The sequence below is a fragment of the Centroberyx affinis genome, unplaced genomic scaffold (assembly GCF_046629955.1).
Source record: "Centroberyx affinis isolate AG114_WGS23_722 - 3 ecotype Tasmania unplaced genomic scaffold, CSIRO-AGI_Caff_v1 ptg003390l_1, whole genome shotgun sequence".
Taxonomy (NCBI): domain Eukaryota; kingdom Metazoa; phylum Chordata; class Actinopteri; order Beryciformes; family Berycidae; genus Centroberyx; species Centroberyx affinis.
The window spans coordinates 263,044-281,103 of NW_027281375.1; the positions used below are offsets into that span (position 1 = coordinate 263,044).

The 18,060-nt window shown below is 44.6% G+C and overlaps 1 protein-coding gene across 1 annotated transcript in view; it reads left to right on the top strand.

Annotated features, from left to right (window-relative positions):
• The first annotated feature begins 360 nt into the window (after nt 1-360).
• The window catches only part of scfd2 (sec1 family domain containing 2), a 77,161-nt gene continuing 59,461 nt past the window's right edge, over nt 361-18,060 (top strand). Inside the window, exons 1-4 of the mRNA XM_071539064.1 lie at nt 361-1,253; nt 1,523-1,691; nt 9,536-9,663; nt 15,323-15,498. Coding sequence (XP_071395165.1) covers nt 440-1,253; nt 1,523-1,691; nt 9,536-9,663; nt 15,323-15,498 — 1,287 coding nt within the window. The 5' untranslated portion in view covers nt 361-439. The remainder of the gene's footprint in view (nt 1,254-1,522; nt 1,692-9,535; nt 9,664-15,322; nt 15,499-18,060) is intronic.

Genomic DNA, 18,060 nt, shown 5'->3' on the forward strand with positions numbered 1-18,060 from the left:
GCTCATTTCCGATTAGCTCAGCCTTGTCATTGGTCAGTGACCGTCTCGCGGTGGGTCAGAATTGACCAATTGCATTAATTATCACTATCAAATCCTGTCCTGACCATTAAATCTACCTTGTGTCTGTATTTTCTCTGTCATCCTTTACAATATCGTTGTGGCAATTGCAGTGAATACTACATCTATGATAATAACACTAAACCCAACAATGCATTTTTAATCTCTGTAACACTGGCACTTCATGTGGCATGTGCTGTTCTCATAGGATGCTGTCAAGCAGCAAGCCGGTGTAGTGAAAGTGTACGATGACGTTTATCTATCGCGACGCGCAGTTGCCACGTCACCTCTAAGAGACTCGTGTGTTTGTTGTTGTTTTGGGAATGACTTTTAACTGACATCTCCGATCTGTCTCTGATTCCGCTGTGTTTAAATTAGCATCATGTTGACGACGGAGCCTTTTACGCATTTCCCCCTCCAGATGTGGGGCAAAGTACTGTCGAAGGTGAAGAAAGCGGTTGTGTTTATGGATGACAAGTGTGCAGAGAGCCTCCACTGGAACGGAGGTGCAGCCACGTTATTTGAGGCTGGAGCCCGTAATCTGAAACAGTTCTCCAGCTTCGAAGCATGTGGTGAGAATGAACCAAAGGCTGTGTTCGTGGTGAGCACTTTGCTGAAAGGTAGAACAATCGACATTATTAAAGACATCATATCCCTCAGTCGCTTCCAGTACTGCGTTGTCTTCACCACCGTCGCCCACTCCGTGCACCTGGTTGCCAACAATGTCACGACAGAACTGGAGGGGAACCCTGTGTTCGAGCAGTTTGAAGAAAAGCTCTGCGAGTGGATGGGAGACATGAACTACACGGCTGAAGTCATGCATGCTCCGGTGGTCTTCGCTCCTGTGTCGCAGCAGCTGCTCCTGACGCCCACGTTTGCACATCTCTTCCCCCTGCTCTCACCCGACCTAGAGTCAATAAATGCAAAGCGCCCAGAGAAGAAGAGGTTCGGCAGCCTGGTTGACATAGACGTGCACTCTCTTCCCTCTGAACTACAGATTGAAATCAAATCCTTGGCCTCAGCACTTAATGCCATGTTTGAGGCCACTGGCACTAGGGAAGAGAGCTTTGCTGTGGGTCCAATGAGCCGCATCATCGCAGGGGAGCTGGCCAATCACCCTCAAGCGAAAAACCGCAGGAAGACAGCCCCCAATAAAGCATCAGTTATCTTTGTGGACAGAACAATGGATCTCACAGGTGAAGTCCAAGGCTATAGCCTCCCTCTTTGGACTAGTATCGTGTCAAGTAGACAAGTCACGCTCCACATAAACAAACCAAAACATGACCCTGTCTAGGGATTTATAGACCTAAGACTATGAGCATTCTGAGACGTTTACAGTGCAGAGTACTATAGAATAAAAATGCAAGCCTAGATATTGATATTCCGCCAGCAACTGTTACTGCACAGTGCACACTGAATAGAAATTTGCTTTGACCTTTTTTTAATCCTGTTCCCTGGTCCACAGGAGCTGTTGGTCACCATGGCGACAACCTGGCGGAGAAGATTCTGACGGTGCTCAAACCTTTACCGGGTCACGTGACTGATGTGCAGGTGGACATGCTGGAGCTCACCAGTCTGCAGCGCACCCCCGACTCCCACAGCACCCTGGCTCCTGGCTGCCTGGCACAGAACCAGTGAGTGCATCACATCTGACCACACTTTCAAAGATTACATTTATAGTGATAGTCATTGTCTATTTTGTTGTGTATTATTGGAGTTGTCTACACACACAGTTGTAACATACAGGGAGATTTGGATCTTGGATTGAAATGACTATTAACAGCGTCCTGCAAAAGCTATACTCTATCTCCAAAGAGTCAATCTTTCTAAAAGGAAAGCTAGTTGAATTTCCCACTGCTGTCCATGCATGATAAACATTTATTTAAGGTAGTTTTAATCTTTCGGGTCCATCAAACCTTTTTCTTCAGCTGGGGAACAATATCAGCTGTCAACTGAAACAAAATAATCAAACTTAAAATTGGGGATACAAAGTTTCCACAGGACAGAGATGATGGGACTCTATTCTTATATAGTATACAGAATATCTCAGGTGAAACACTTATGTTTCAGGCATTTTGGCAATTTAGTTTTGTCTGTACATTATTCTTATACAGTATAAGAAAGGGCAAAATTTAAGGTAATCTCATTGGTTTTGCAGACAGAGTTGTTTTTCTTTTTCACTGACACAACCTCAACTTACATACTCAGTTGATGTACCCCCCCCCCCCCCCCCCCAACCTTTCTCACCTAGCCACACACCCACACACACTCACAACCCACTGCCACCCCCCATTAAGTGGGTTGAGTGCCACATGACTAGCATTAGGTGCCAGGGGTTCAGTGAAGCTTGCCTCTAGTCTTGACGATGGGGATGCACGTGTTAGGCGCCTGCGGTGGGACTGTTGTACATGGCAGGGATTAGTCCTACATCATGTGTTCCGCTCTTGCTTTGCCTCTTCTTATGGTTGCAGGAGGAAAAGACTTTCACTGAGGAGAAGAGTGTTTTTGGCCGAGGCCGTCATGCAGTATGTCGTAACTGTCATGTGCTCATGAACAGGCTCGCACACAGTGAATGCAGCAGTCCATTTTGAGCTAGGTGGGAGGTTCTGTTGTAATGGAACCAGCCTTAGATCTTACTGGCCGGTGCTGTTTAGACAGTGTGTACTGTAGCAGATAATGTGAGCACAGCAGGGGCAGGTTGTACCGACCCTCGGATGAAGGCCTCAGTCTGGGGCATGTCAACCAAATACCTACAAAAACTGCTCAACTCACTCCGGTTGCTCTGAGTATCACTCTCACACAAACACAGCTGAGTAATCTCTGCATGTGGATGCAGCGTTTCATATTTTATGTCTAATGGCACAGCAACAAGCTCATCCTTCTGCATTGCCTAAGTGTCTATGTTAAAGGGTCAATAGATGCTGATGGATAAGAGGTTAGGTTAAAGGTTGGGCAGCACACCCTGAAGAGGGGGTGGGGTGGGGGGAGGGTGTTTAGAGGTTGATGTAACAGCAGCATTCTCTGCAATCATCCTTCATGATCTTTTCACCAGAGATGCCCAGAGCCACAGCCAAGCACCTTATCTCAGAACATTTAGATCATCGATTCAGCTGTTGTATACATGTTCTAGTGGGTGCCCGGACACACACACACACACTGACTAAGGTGTGTAGTTGAAGCTAGTAGGTAATGCCGTGGGGGCTGTGTTTGTAGGGGGGTAAGTGTCTGATCTGGGACAGCAGGATCAGCAGGAGTGTTATTGCCTGTGCTATCTCTGAGCAGATGGCCTAGTTGACTCTTATCACAGATGTTTGGGAGATTGAAGTGCTGCTGAGACGCAGCAGGAAAAGCACCTCGAGTTCCCGCTTTATTTTACTGCCTTCAAGTGCACAGCTCTCTACAGGCAGTCTTTATGTCAATCTCTCTAATATGTTCAAAACAGAGCTCTGCGTGTCCATGTGTTTGACCATGTATTGTTTTCATTTCTGCATGAATTTATTCTAATTCTACAATAAATCTACAACGGACCATTTTCTATGATTTGATTGTGCAAAGTACTAGACCCTGGTCGCTCTGTGCGGTTTGATTGTCTGCATAATGAGTTCCCTTCCAAGCTGGATGTTTATACACCCATGATTTGTTGAGTTATTTTTAGCCCTGACCACCATGTGTTTTGATTGGTTTTGTTGTGTAGACCGGCTCAAACCTTTAAATATTAGGTGTGGGCCTAATTTGGACCTTTTGTATGGTATTACCCTCAGTAAGTCTAGGATATTTTTACAGATTACTATGTCTAAAACATTCCATGGGTGGTTGTTGATTCTAGCTCTCCCAGTTAGACCCCACACTTACTTTGCAATTACTGTAGTATTGTCTTTCATAACCTGGTGTGAATTTTCCTTCTTCACAAACCCTGACTTTCACTCCAAGGTTCTAATCATGCCAGAGAGAGAAAGTGTACTGCCTGCACACGTGTCTACCTACAGTCTATGGTGTGTACGCACATAGGCATAGCAGGTTTTCTGTTACACCGCACTCTACTATGGCAGTCTTTTTTTCAACCATGAGATAGTGCCTGGATGCACAGTTTATATAGAATGATGTTGAGTGAAAATGTCAGTGGAAGGGTTCTGCTATGTGCCTGCGTATGTGTGTATGTGTTTGTGGTCAGGTACCTTCCAGCCCAGTCTGTGCAATTTGCTGTGCTTGGCTGCACGGCTCTTTGATCCTGAGTAGGACATACGAACCCCATTGGCAGAGGCCACTGAGTTTCCCTCCGTCTCAGACTGAACCCTGCACCCCCGTCATCTGGCTGCCATGGACCCTGATCCTGTGGTGGGAGTGTGTGCATGTGGGCAGAAGCCAGCGCGGGTGGCCAAGGTGCTCTGGGTCTGCCCCAGGAGCTGCCGAGCTCGAGCCAGGCAGAGTAACCGACCGCACCCTGCCATGAGAAAACACTGCGAGTCTGCCACCTCCTCAAATCTGCACAGTAGATCCTGCATGCCTACCACCAGGAAACAGGGAAAACACCTATTTTTGTACCAGCTGGGAAAAGTGAGCGTGAATCAAAAAAAAAAAAAAAAAACACACACACTTATTTCAGTTCAGGCTGCATGGGAAAAGTAACAAGGAAACGAAAAGCAGAGATAGATAGAGTCTGGAGAGGATAGAGGAAATGACAGACGGCTAAGGACAGCTAACCCTGTTTTTACCCCACCGAGAATAAAGAGGGTGCTTGAAAACTAGCCACAGCCATTCTATGGTGGTTTCCTATAGACTTAGAGATTGTTTTGCCATACTATACTTAGACTGTCAAATGCTGGGGTACAGAGGTTCATGTTATTATGAACAATGGTACAAACAGTTGACTGAAGATGAAGTTAAGTCCTTCAAATTACGTATAAGCAATGCGTCTACTCCTCTTGGGTCATCATTACTTATAGTGTGGGTTTCCCATAAAGGCCTGCTTATGGAGTATGTTTTGAGGATTAGAAAGTTTATTTGGCCAGGGACACAAGCAGTGTTGAACAGTGGTATGCAGGATATTGATTTTGGCCAACCACTGGTTTTCTGACCCTGTATCTTGATGAAAACTTAATTCCTAGCTGGTTTCCATGTTCCAATACCGACGTGGTGGGACCCGCAGCTGATGATAGGTGTTAGTCAGTGGAAAAAGAAGAGGCCATGCTAATAATAATAATAATAATAATAATGATAATAATAATAATAATAATAATAATAAGCTTTATTTATATAGCCCCTGTCTTAAATGAGTGCACGTCACAAGTATAATAAATACAATTAATGAATAAAAACAATTTAAACAATTTAAACAATGAATAAATACAAACAATAAATACAATTAAGAGAGCATCAGACAAGAAACTAATTAAATGCTAGCCTAAAAAAGTGAATTTGGTCTTAAAAGAGGATACAGAGCTTGCTAAGTTGGTTCCACAGTTTTGGCGTTTCAATAGCAAAGGCACGTTCACCTCACCATAAATCGAGACTTTGGAACAGTCAAAAGTGTCTTGTCTGCCGATCTAAGGCTGCATTTTGGTATGTAGGGAGATAAAAGTTCAGAAATATATGCTGAATTCTGTGTTTATGAGGAGAAGCCACTTGAATCAAACTTTGCATTTGAAGGAAATCATGAATGTGCACTCGCCATGCCTTAGCCTAAGTGAGTCCAAATTTGATCTTGTAGTTTTTATTATTGTAATAGAGAGCAAAGATCAAGCAAAAATAGACAGAAATTAATTTGGAAGCCATCACTTATTCATCTCTCTGACCAAACATACTTGTCCCCAGAAATATAGTCAATATAAGCGCGTTTCAGAGTTTTGGTGGTAAATGATATAAGATGCAGAGATTTTTCCATACCCTGGTGTTTAGTAAATTGACACCCTGAAGGAAACATTGTGTCCTCTGGATCATCTCTGATGCTGTAGCCAGTAATGACCTTAATCCACAATAGGCTGTTTCTGCCACTCACTAATTCTCCTTCCTCTTCCAGTACAGAGGGCATTTCAACGTGAAACGCACAGTACATCCCAGACATCCATCAAGTTGATTACTTACACCTGAATTGCTCGCTCTCCCTGTTCCATCAATGCCTTTTCAACACTGAGATAGCATAACCTTTTCTGTATTTTCTGCTGTCGTAAAAGCATCTTATTCCACTCTGCCATTTGATGTTCTCTTAAAACACACTTTCTACTTGGACAAGATTGCATATGATTTGGGAAAAAACCCTGCATTTATTCATAATAAGATGATAAAAAAGTAAACCCCCAAAGATGGCACTTTTCATCCTCCCTTCCTCTGGCACCTCCCCTTCAAAGAGCTCCTGCTGCCAGCTTCCATTTGAAGTGTTAAACCAGGCAGGACACAGGAGGAGAGCAAGAGACATCCAGATCTCTCCTCATCCCACCTTCTCCCACATTTTACCATCGTCTACATCTCATCTCCTCTCCTCCCTTCCTGCAGCGTTATCTCCCTCCATTTTTTGTCCGTAAATCTGCCGGGTCATTTGTCCCTCTTGCCAGGACATGCAGACACACCAAGGTCAGGTCTGGTTTCGGTCCGGCCCTTTCTCTCCCTCTCATGTCATGTCCTGTGGTACATTGGGATGTTTACAGGAAACCAACAGTGTTTTTCACCCCCATTAAACACACTCCACAACTAACACACTCCCTGAGGAATGTGGCTGACTCCAAGCAATCTCATTAGGTTGTGTGTCTGTGGCATGTAGGGCTGTAGGAAATAGAAGATCATCTGAATCATCTGAATCATCTGCATTGGGGAATAGATTAGAGTCTGGTCTTGGAGTCTGTTGAGTATGAAACTATCTTCTTGATCGCATCAGGAACAAACACATGTCCACCGGAGAGTAACATAGCTTGTAGAAGTACTGACAAACTCCAAGAAGTGCTGTCAAATAATTATGATCTGTAATCTACAGTATGACTCACTTCTGAATCATGGCATGAATTGAATTCTGGAGTGCATGCCACCTCCTTTGAGTGTGAAGAAATAAGCACTGAAATAAATTACCGTATGTGTGTGTAGTTTGACCAAAATGATGAGGGTGCCACAGGATGAGGGCTTAAGTTGAAGGAATCCTGAGTCAGAACCATCAGACCCATTCTTTTCTGCTGCATCACACACTTCCAGGAATAACACCCCCCTCCTCACTCCCACCCCCACAGTCATTAACGAATGGGAGTCAGAGGTATTTCAGCAGTCTTAATAGGTGCGTACGTGTTCATTCTTTCACAAGTGCGGACATCTTTCTTCATGTTGAAGCATTTGATGCTTAACTACCTTTTAATGGTATAACTCTCATTACACATCTGGCGGAATTTAGCCGGGGCACATAAGCACACACGCCCACACTCGTAAAAACATCCCCACGCAGCCTGTCCAAGCAAGCCAGAGAGGGCATTCACTATACGGTCCACACAAGTCAAGTGCAAGAGTGCCCCCTTCAGTCTCTAGATGAGCAGCCACACTGGAGTTTGCACACACTCGCGCACAAACCTGCAGATGGCCAAACACACGCGCCCCCATAGTCCCAGCCCCCACTTCATAGTAGAGTAGTTACTCAACAAGGCTCCTGGCTGGTTATGGAGCCTGTCTCACACCCTGCCAGTATAAACCTCACCCCTCACCCCTCAGCCCAGCTCTAACCCCCGCCTCCGTCTGACCAAATGGCCCAGGGAAAGCATCAGGGGAGAGGGCCAGAGGGGGGGGCCGGGCGGGCAAGGGGCCAAATTAGAACCATATTTCACCCGCACTCTACCAAGGCCCTCCATCTTCCTGGAATACACACGGATGTACAGGCTTATGGGCTTGTGCAAACATATACACATACAGATGCACGTACACAGATACACACACACTCAGTAGACATTTGAGCCCATGCACACTGACAGGGTTGCTCATACACACATATGGCCTGGTCAAGTCACACTATTGGTATTTTAACCATGTCAACTATGTGTGACTTTACAACTCACATAATCATTGCAGACCCACTGCTCTATCGTATTGCAAAATCCATGTCGGGTATCTTCCTGACAGATTAAGAGAAGTGTTTTCCATAAATGACACCAATTATGCTGTGATACATCTTGCCCAGTTGTTGCAATCCAGTAGTTCCCGTTCACATTTTAAACACAAATTAAATAAACAAATTCTCTGGAAGTGTAGCTTATAAATGTAAACATTTTTTATAATTTTCAATTTTAAAATCTAAGGACTGGTAAAATGTTTCATGTACCAGTCCTTAGATTAGACCATTGTCCTGGGCTGAGTCGTGTTTGCTGGTCTTTGTGTCTGGTTCTAGTGTGAGGATGGCGGGCGTCCCAATGTGAGCCCCTCTCCTCCCCATCTAGCCCAGGCCCAAGGTCTGGAACAGATTACATCTGATATTAAACACATGGCAGCAGTTAGAAAGAGAGGGAGAGAGAGAAAAGGCGAGAGAAGGAAAAAAAGACAAAAAAGAAAAACAGAGTGGATTTGTCAACGAGCCCCCTCCTCCCTTCCCTCTCTTTCTCCTGCTCTCTGTCTTTTGCCCCTTTTCTTTCTTTGTCTCTTTCTCTCCCCGGATCCTCCTCTATCCTGACAGTATGGAGAAGATCAGGAGTTTGTCAGTCTGCATGTCTGTCTGGCGGTCCGATGCGCAGACAGAGACGCAGGCTTTTGATACTGCTTTATCCAAACATCAAAGCGTCGGTGCCTTTAACAGGACGAGATATCTGAGAGATAGAGGGAGACGGAGATATGAAATATGATCGTTGTTTGAGTTCAGATGCAGAGGCCTTTTTATAAGACAGCGTGTCACTCTCTGAGAGGCTAACGATGATGAACCGCCTCAGAGACACTCTTTGATTCTTTGGGGGAAAGACTTTAAGCTGTTTTCACTGCTCATGGCAGATGGTTATAGTCTTACACACATGCCTCGTCCTCAGTCTCCCATTAGAGATGTGGATCAGTGTGTTTCATAACCTAGTGGATAATGAGGAGAGGGACTGAGACTGTTATTCTGGGCCCTGAGATGCTATCGAGAGGAGACTTTTGTTGCCTAGGTCTCCAGACTCTATTGCTGTGCCGCTGATGTAAGGAAAACACTGATCAGTCCAGAGGAATGTTAACACAGGCATTTAAGGTAGATTGAGAAAGTTCATGATGTTCCCCCGCGCTAATTTCTGCTTTTTCCTGTGAGAGGTCCCATAGGGGAGTCGACCCTCCCTACCCAGCAGGCCCCTTGCCCCCAAGAGGAGCACTCAATCACGTCCATGTTATCCTTTTGCGTTTAGACTCAGAGGCACACACACACACTGAACAAACACTAACAACAAGAATGACAACAGTCGCTTTGCTTGCTTGTACTTCAAGTCACTGTAGTACGAATACTACAGTGTTTTTTTCCCCTTGTGTCCTGACGGACCTTCTCAATCACTCTGCCTACCAGGTCGTCCACAGCCCGGTCACTGTGGGAGGCCATGCTGACCAGTAAGCAGAAGGAGGGGGTGATGGAGGTTCGTAGGCAACTGGTGGAAGCAGCCAGCAAGGAGAACCTGCCAATCAAGATGAGCATGGGTAAGAGCCGCCCATGGTACCTGCATTTTATCCAACCTCTTACATACACAATGTACGCATGTGACTTGCCTCCCACTGTCATAGAAAACACATATTCCTGCAAAACACTGAATATATGAAAGAAGAATAGACACGCTGATGAATAATCATGTCAAGTAAATATGCATAACAATATAACATAACTGAATATTATTTAGAGTTATATTTAGACAGGATTGTGTGAGAATAGTGTGGTGCTGCCCTAGTGTTGTAGTGAAGAACCATAGCGCCTCCTACTGAGATTCATCGTCTGTGCCTCGCTGTGTATTTGCCCATGTGGCCACAAAGGAAATGTGAACCACATGTTGGCTCTCTGACACACACTCTCACACACACACACACACACACACACACACACGCACACTGCTATTGAAAACTTTTTTTGTTTGTTAATGAAACAAAGGGGGCTTAAGCGAAGGATAAAAATATGTGTTGGCACGCAGAGATAAAGACATTGCGTGCACAAGCACACAGTACAGTCATACACCTTCACCTTTACAGTACCTTCTGACTCATATAGGTCTATGGATGACTGATATGTTGCTTATACTACACACACACACACACACACACACACACACACACACACACACTGAGCTAATATGCAGGTTAGCATCTGGCAGGAGGGGAGGTGCATAGGGCGGGGCCGTGTGGTCCCTTAGCTCCTATAATCTTAGAGGTAAGGAAGGTCTTGTCTCTCGTAACAAGCAGGTTGTAATATGTTGGTGGGGGTCACACACACAAACACACACAAACACGCATGCACACACACTCTGTCAGGCATCTGCGTACGCACACATACGCTGCCATGGTGGTTTCCTTTCACACATCTGTGTCAAAGAGCAGTGCTTCGCTCCTTCTATTCCTGGGTGGCTGCTATTTTGTGGATCTATTTAGACAAATGCACCACCTCAACAAGAGGTAGAGCTGGTGAAAGAGAGAGAGAGCGTATGAAGGAGATTTTGGGAGAAGGATTCAGAGTAAGAGAACAAAAGAGATTGGTGAGGGGGGGAGTAAAAGGGAGAAAGTGTGAAGTAGGTATAGCAGTAAGCTGTTCCTGCCTGCTGACTGACAGCCTGTTGACTTAGTGTCCCTGCCGCAGGAGAGAGAGAGAGAGAGGGAGAGAAAGAGAAAAGGAGGGAGAGAGGGGGCACTGCCAAACGCCTCACACACTGGACCTTTATACCCCGCTGGCAGACGACCAAACCCCCCTGGTAGCCCTCAGAGCGCCCAGCCCACCCCCTGCACAGTTCCCACCCTCCCCACCAGCACCACCAGCCGAGTTCCCCATCCATCATGCATCGCTAATATCATATGAAGCTAAACCCTATAACACAAAGAGCTTACAATTAATACCTATCTCTCCTCTCAGCGCCCAATCACACGCAAGTAAAGTAGACTTTTCCACTCACAGCACATTATCACTCTCATAGGGTTATGCAGATCACAAGGGAAAAAAACGGTGTCAATATATTGCAGGGCTTACACTTTCACATATAGTCTGATCCAACTGGCTGCCTTTCATCTCAAGAGGATAAGATCATCCAGAGAGAGAGAAAGAAAATAATCCATTTCTCAGAGCCTGAGTATGACCCATCAGGTTTCCCATAGCACAATAGGATGATGAAATTCCCTGCGTGTGTATGTGTGTGAGAGAGAGAGAGAGAGAGAGAGGGAGAGAGGGAGAGAGACCAGTGTTTTTTTGGGGGTGTTTTAACTCTTAGCAGGGAATTATTTGGACAGCTTTGGTTTCAGCACCAGTAAACGTGTGTTTATCTGCCCATCTGTCCGTGTGTGTGTGTGCGTATGAAGGTGTATGTGTCTGTGTGTGTTTCACAAGGATATACAGTATGTGTATGTGTTATGTGCGTCCATACTGCAGTGGAAGTGAGATGTGTTGACAGGGTCTGCACTGGCTCTGTTGCTTATGGCCTTCATTCCCTTGGTGCTTTCTGGGCTTTTAACAAAACAGAGAAATGGGACTCCAGCAGGCACTCGATTGGATTCATCATTTCAAGAGGTGGGGGGGGAAATGAAATAGTATATTATCACAATACTCTGATTGATATTTTTTTTATCTCCATTTCAGTTCCACCCACATATTTTTTAAAACAAAAAATGTCCTAAAAATGTGCTTGAAACCCCTTGAATTTAATCTAGTAATTGTTTTTGTTTTGTTTTTTCTATCCATAAGTATAATTTAGTAGAATTATCTCAGCTTTGTACTGCAAGCAAATGAAATGAAAATGGAAACATAAATCATGATATATTGCAATTTATTTCAGTATCAAACCACAATATTCACTGGAACGGAATATGATATTAGCATACGGTATGATACAGTATGATTCCCTAATCATCATGCATATACACACATGTTTGTACACACACAGATTTGTAGACACACATACACACACACACAAATCAAATAACAGCTCTTTCGTGCTCTCCTAGCCAGAAGTGTCTCGGTTATGCCAGACAAACCATTCAAAATACACGCATTATAAACTGAAGAGGAAGCACAGGTAATAAATGACACAGGTAATAAATGACACAATCTCAAAGAGGAAACATCAGCACACTCTCTCTTTCTCATTTTCTTTGTGACAAAGACACAAAACAGAGGCTGGACAGTGTGTCAGTGTAGCTGTGTGCTGCACTGTTGTGTCCTCCTGTTCGCTCTCCTCTCTTTTACAGTAGAGTCCTGGAAGAGGCCCCTGTGATGCGTCCATAAATAAAGGTTCCAGGACTTTCCTCTACTTAGAGTGCATAAATAAAAGTCTCTGCGCCTTCCTGTGTCCCCCATACATGTAGAATTACTTATGAGGCCATCCAGCTGCTGAGGCAGGCCAGCACTCAGCTCCATGCTGACATCAGACATCACTTAGCCTCTGAGTCACCCCATGCACCTAGATTGCAAGTCATCTTCCCTGTCCAGTAACAGGACTAAATCATGCCTGGCCCCTGCCCTTGTTGCATTGTTCAGGACTTTCATCATGGCTGAGCCTCAGTTGCCACTTCTCCACATCAGGCCAAAATGGGCAGCAGCTCAAAATGTTTATAGCGTGAGACTGAAAGTGTGATTTGTTTTATGGCTGTTTCTGCAATAAATGTACCCAGAAGAACATTAAAACATTCAAAATGTTCAAGTTCCTTTACCATCTCACCTCTATATTGTTTTCTTTTACTGTGACAACTGTTTCCAAAGTCTAGCCCTTTGAAAAAGTAACAGAGTTTCTCCTCCTCCTCCTGTTTGATAGTGACAGAGTAATAAACCAAAGACGGACATACCTAGTTCATATGTCAAATTACATTTAATTGAATTCAATCCATATTTCATGCAGACCTGATCTAAATTGGCAGAAGAACATAATAGACGTTATGTTATTCTTGACACAGTGACGTAACAGCAGCTGTGGGCTTTTGGAAATTTGGTGTACTGGTTGTTCAAACATAACATCAACAAATTAAAATATTTCAATAATATCCTCTACATTTTCAAACACAAATGAAATTGAAGTTGAAATGTGCTAAAAAAATGTTTTACAAATAGGCTTGCAACATATTATTTGCCCAGGAGGATTAAATGAGTTGTTCATATGAAATCATAAAGCTGACATGGAAAAGTCAAGTTGAGTCAAGTTGAGGGACTTGTGTCTTCTCAGATCTAGTTATTAGAAATGGAAAATTTGAGCCTTTCCAGTAATGATTGTACTGTAGAAACACCCTAGTTTGAAATGATAGCTCAATTAGACAGATCATCTCTCTCAGATTCTCTTTGCATCTGGCAACAAGATGCCTAAGGAATCGCAGAATTGTTTTGGGGGAAGTTTAGTGCCATAGATAAGGACTAAGGCTTTGCCAGGATTGTTTGATTGTGTAATGGAAAACAGGCTGTTGTGTAGCTTTCTTTTCTTAGTCCTTTTTTCTCTTTTTCCCTATATCTTGCATTTTCTCTCTCTGTCTCATGTGCTCTACCCTAACTTTAAGGTCTGATTATGTTTGGCCAACAGTGAACCATTCTTGGTTGCCTATTCTAGGGTAAAATTATGTTTGGCCCTTGCTTTGGACGTATTTCCTGGTTCTGGGCTGAATTATGTTTGGCACATCAAGCTTAGTGAACCTTGGTTATGCTGCCAGGCTTTTTACGGCTGGATATGTTCACAATAGGGCTTTTCAGCATCTAGAATATTTCTGGACAGAGGTTTATTCCTCAATAATGCTTTAATTTCAGCAAGAAACTTGATTCGCTTTTGTAGACACATTTTGCCCACGAGTGCCACACAGCACACAGACTCTTTTAGTTTGGTTTGAAAAGCATCTTTCCCCAACAGGCGGACTTGCAAAAGTCCTTTGTGCTGTCAAGTTTACTTATCAGTTGCTTCTTCCTTACTGGGTTAACGTTCCCAGGTTGATTCCTTCCAATATTCTCCCTGAAAACATTTCACATCCGCACATTTTACAATCCAGATTTAACAAAGTTGTTAAAAAGGTGTTGTCTTTACGTCTGTATGTGCCATGACACCATATTGTATTTAGTATTCTGGAGTTTCTTCTGCCTGTCTGTTTCTCCTCTAGTCATCTGTTTGGCCCCGCTAAAGAAAACATTGGCCATGTAGTCCAACAGGAAATACTCCCACATCTGGTGCTGGTTCAGAACATCAACATGAAGAAGTAGGCTTTATGGGGAGTTAATGTGTGCCCCTCTCTCCCCCAGCCCTCGGGTTGACACAGCCCCTCGTACCTCCAGGCCACCCTGCACACCCCCTTACCCCGCTCTTCCTGTGTCTCTGTGAATCTTCCTGGGGGGGGGCAGGGGGAGCAGAGGGTCTTTAACAGAGTGTGAGCAGCCCTGCTTCTCTCTGCTGCCTCTGTAAATAATCAGAGAAAACCTCTGATTCACACGTATTAGTCACACTCAAGACAGGCTCTCAGGGACTCTTATCACTGGTGCTGCCACGCTGCTACACGCACATGCATGCTCAAATACACACACACGCACACACTCTCAGACACTCTCAGTGGCATTCAGTCACACATTCAGTGACTCATATAAACATTTGGCTAAAAACTTTGACAGTAACACTCCATCTGAAGATTGCACGTATAGAGAGTATTCCTTCCTGACTGGCACTCTCAGTCCCAGATACTCTCTCTCTTACACAAACTTCTGCATGGCTCTCTGCTTTCTTCCAGCCTGTGGAGTTTGCTCATTAAGATAATATTATGGTCTGCTATGGTATCACTCACTCCCCTCTGCCCTACACTGAGTGTATGATAGTTATTAAAGAGGCTGTTATGCTTGGGAATAGGTTGTCTATTTATTCTGTTTCCACACTGTGCTCTTCCCATCAGGATGAATAACTGTGTGTATCTGTGTGTATGTGTGTGTGTGTGTGTGTGTGTGAGTGTGAGTGTGTGTGTGTGTTCCATCCTTGTAGATTTTTATTGGTTAGTAATGAGTGGCAGTAGACTTCGCTACAAAACACTATTAGGCGGACAGTCAGAATACAGTTGTGGAATGTATAAGCGCTGTGCTTTAACCAGCAGTGATTAATGAATTTGTGACGGCTCCAGATTTCGCCCCAGCTGATAACTGTATCTTCTTCCCTGCTCCCAGGCCGTGTGACCCCCGAGCAGCTGTGCTCGTACACGCAGCTGTTCCGGAGCAGTTGGGGGGCGCTAGAGAGTCACTGCGGGGTTCTCCAGCTGGGCCTGGCCACAGCCCAGACCCTCCGCCACCCCGGCCTGCCCCGCTGGGACGCCTGTCTGGCCTTCGAGAGGCTGCTGCTGCAGGTACGCACACGTCTTACGCAAACCACTTATCCATATGTGTTACAGGCGATGAAAACTCCTTGAAAAGGCTCCATCCAAAATGGGATATCCACCATTTAGAGAATGTGATACCTGCAATGACAGAATGAATGCTGGCCTGAAAGTGAAGGTATTCACGTTTTTTAACCCTTTACTTACGAAATATTAACATTTTAGATGATGCAATCAACTGTGTTTTTTTAATAACATGGAATGTTATTAAATGCATGAATGCTGCCTTTGAGTGAAACCCCTAAATTATTTCACACCAATAGAATTTTATGAGAAGACAGAGAGGAAACAGAGTTTTAGACAGAGAGGAAAAAACACAGACTCCTCTAGTTCATAAACAAGGTCAGTTGTGTTTGTAGGGAAAACATTTGGATCCAGTAAACATTGCAAAAAAAGAGGCAGATTTCCAGTATGCTGTTTAGAGGCTTTCGAGTTCAGAGGAGGAAGGGGTCTGGTTTATGGGGGCGAACAGAGGCGGATGTACACGTGTGTCAGGCAGTGGCAGGGTCAGAGGGCAAGCATGACAGAGAGAGAGGGAGAGACGGGATGAGAGAGAGATAGAGTTTAAAAGTAAGTCAAAAACCAGACCAGCTTCAGTCATCACTTGTTCTCCTCACACTTCAGGTCTTTAGCAGCGATCTGCAGATATTTTGGAAACTCTCTCTCACCCACTCGGAGCACAGAGCTGAAAGGCGCCATGCTATAGTCTGTCTTAAGCTAACTAATACTAAAACCATTTCCTCCTTCTCTTACCTTGCTATTTTCATGGAGTCTCTTTATACTCCTGAAGCTGTAAAGCAAGCAGCGGGACAGCAGAGTATTTAGGAACTTATTAAAGTAAATCACGGAAAAACAAAACAAGCTCGCCCCAGTGCCCCATGCCAAATTGGAATTTGAAAACAACCTTGTAAACCTTGGTCCTCAGCTGGGGCCGTCGCTGGTTTATTAAAGAAAGGAAGATGATTCTAGGGCTTATAGTTCCAGTATCCATGTTCCTCCATGACTCCACTTTGATCCACTCCCATCCCCATGGTTGTTTACTATACCTGGATACTTGAGACCCCAGCTCTTCTCTGTTTCAGTCTCATAACTGCCAGGCTCTTGTGGGGGCTGTGTCCTCAGGTGGGATTGGATACCATCAAGTTGATGGTGACTATGTTAAGAACAGACTGTTGTTTTTGTTGTATTTAGCCACAGCATAGTATATATAGCACTTGGCCTGTGTTCAAAAATACATTCTTCAGAAATCAAATCTCACAATCAAGCCTTGAGCCTCATGTGAGAGTTGGTGTTTGCAATCAAAACGAGCTTGAGTTTTATTGAGGTATTAAGTGAAATGACTTGTGTGTCCTCTATGCCCCCTGTGTTTATTTAATTCCCATGTGAGGTTTTTGCTTTGGCTCAAGATGGACATAGAGAAGTTAATTGCATTAGAAAATGCTGGGATGAAATGCCTTTTAGCTCTGCCTGGCGGTTGGACTGTGTTTACTCTGCCTGAGTGTGTGAGGGCTGCTGTGGGTATGACTGGGCAGAGCCGGCCACACCATGCTGGTGGACAGTGTGAGTTCACTCGGGCCAATTCCACTGTGGTGTCCTGGGGCCTTGGAGTGGGCAGTGACTGTGTGGAAGCAAAGGGCCAGTGAGTTCAGGGCCTACCCTAGTTTATACCTTTCCTTATGCAAATCCCTCGACTACATAAAAAGCCATGGAATAGTTACTTGGTGAACTAGACAACTTTCCCTGAGCAGCAAGGTAGTGTTTTGCTTGTCAGATAGTACTGTATAGCGTATGCTCTTTCACAATAAAAGCTCTCCCGAGGATACTGTGCCACTAGTAATTTTTAATGGTAAACTTTGATTGTAAAACAATATTCCTGTGTGGTTAAAGGAGCTGACAGGTTGCAAGTTAGGGAGACAGATGTGGTTATGGAAGCTGACACATTAGTTAGACTGTGATATAAATGTGGTTAGTGTGATAGGTGCTGTTTATATTGCCTTGATGGAGGCCAGTGGACTTATTACCCCTCAGTATAGCCTTATATTTGCATGAGATGGCTAGATATCCACTTGGCTGGCACTGCCACCCTGCCTGCATCTACCCCCCTGCTGTAAACTATGCTCCGGACCCTGGCTGTCTGGCATATGACTGGGGCTTGGTCTGAATGGGTCAGATTGAGCAGGCTTGGGTCGGGTCCAGCCCGCAGTTACAGAATGTGTGTGCTAGATGTCTTCAGTGCTGGACAGGGGTGGTGTGGCCAAGGAGAAACTCAACAGACTCTCTTTCACCACTTCCCAGAACATCACAGGCACACTACACTACCTTCCCATCAACGGCCCAGCCAGAGCCTCTACCAAACTAAACTAAACATGTACGACATCCCTCCCATAGAGAGCAGACTTGATGCTGGAGGAGTTACTCCGCATTTTAGACAGACTGAGGTCGAGGCTAGATTTTTCTGTAAGGATCTATTTTTTTAAGGCTAGAGTTGTATTGTCTTTATGTATACCATGCAGTCTGCTGTTGATTAGAAGG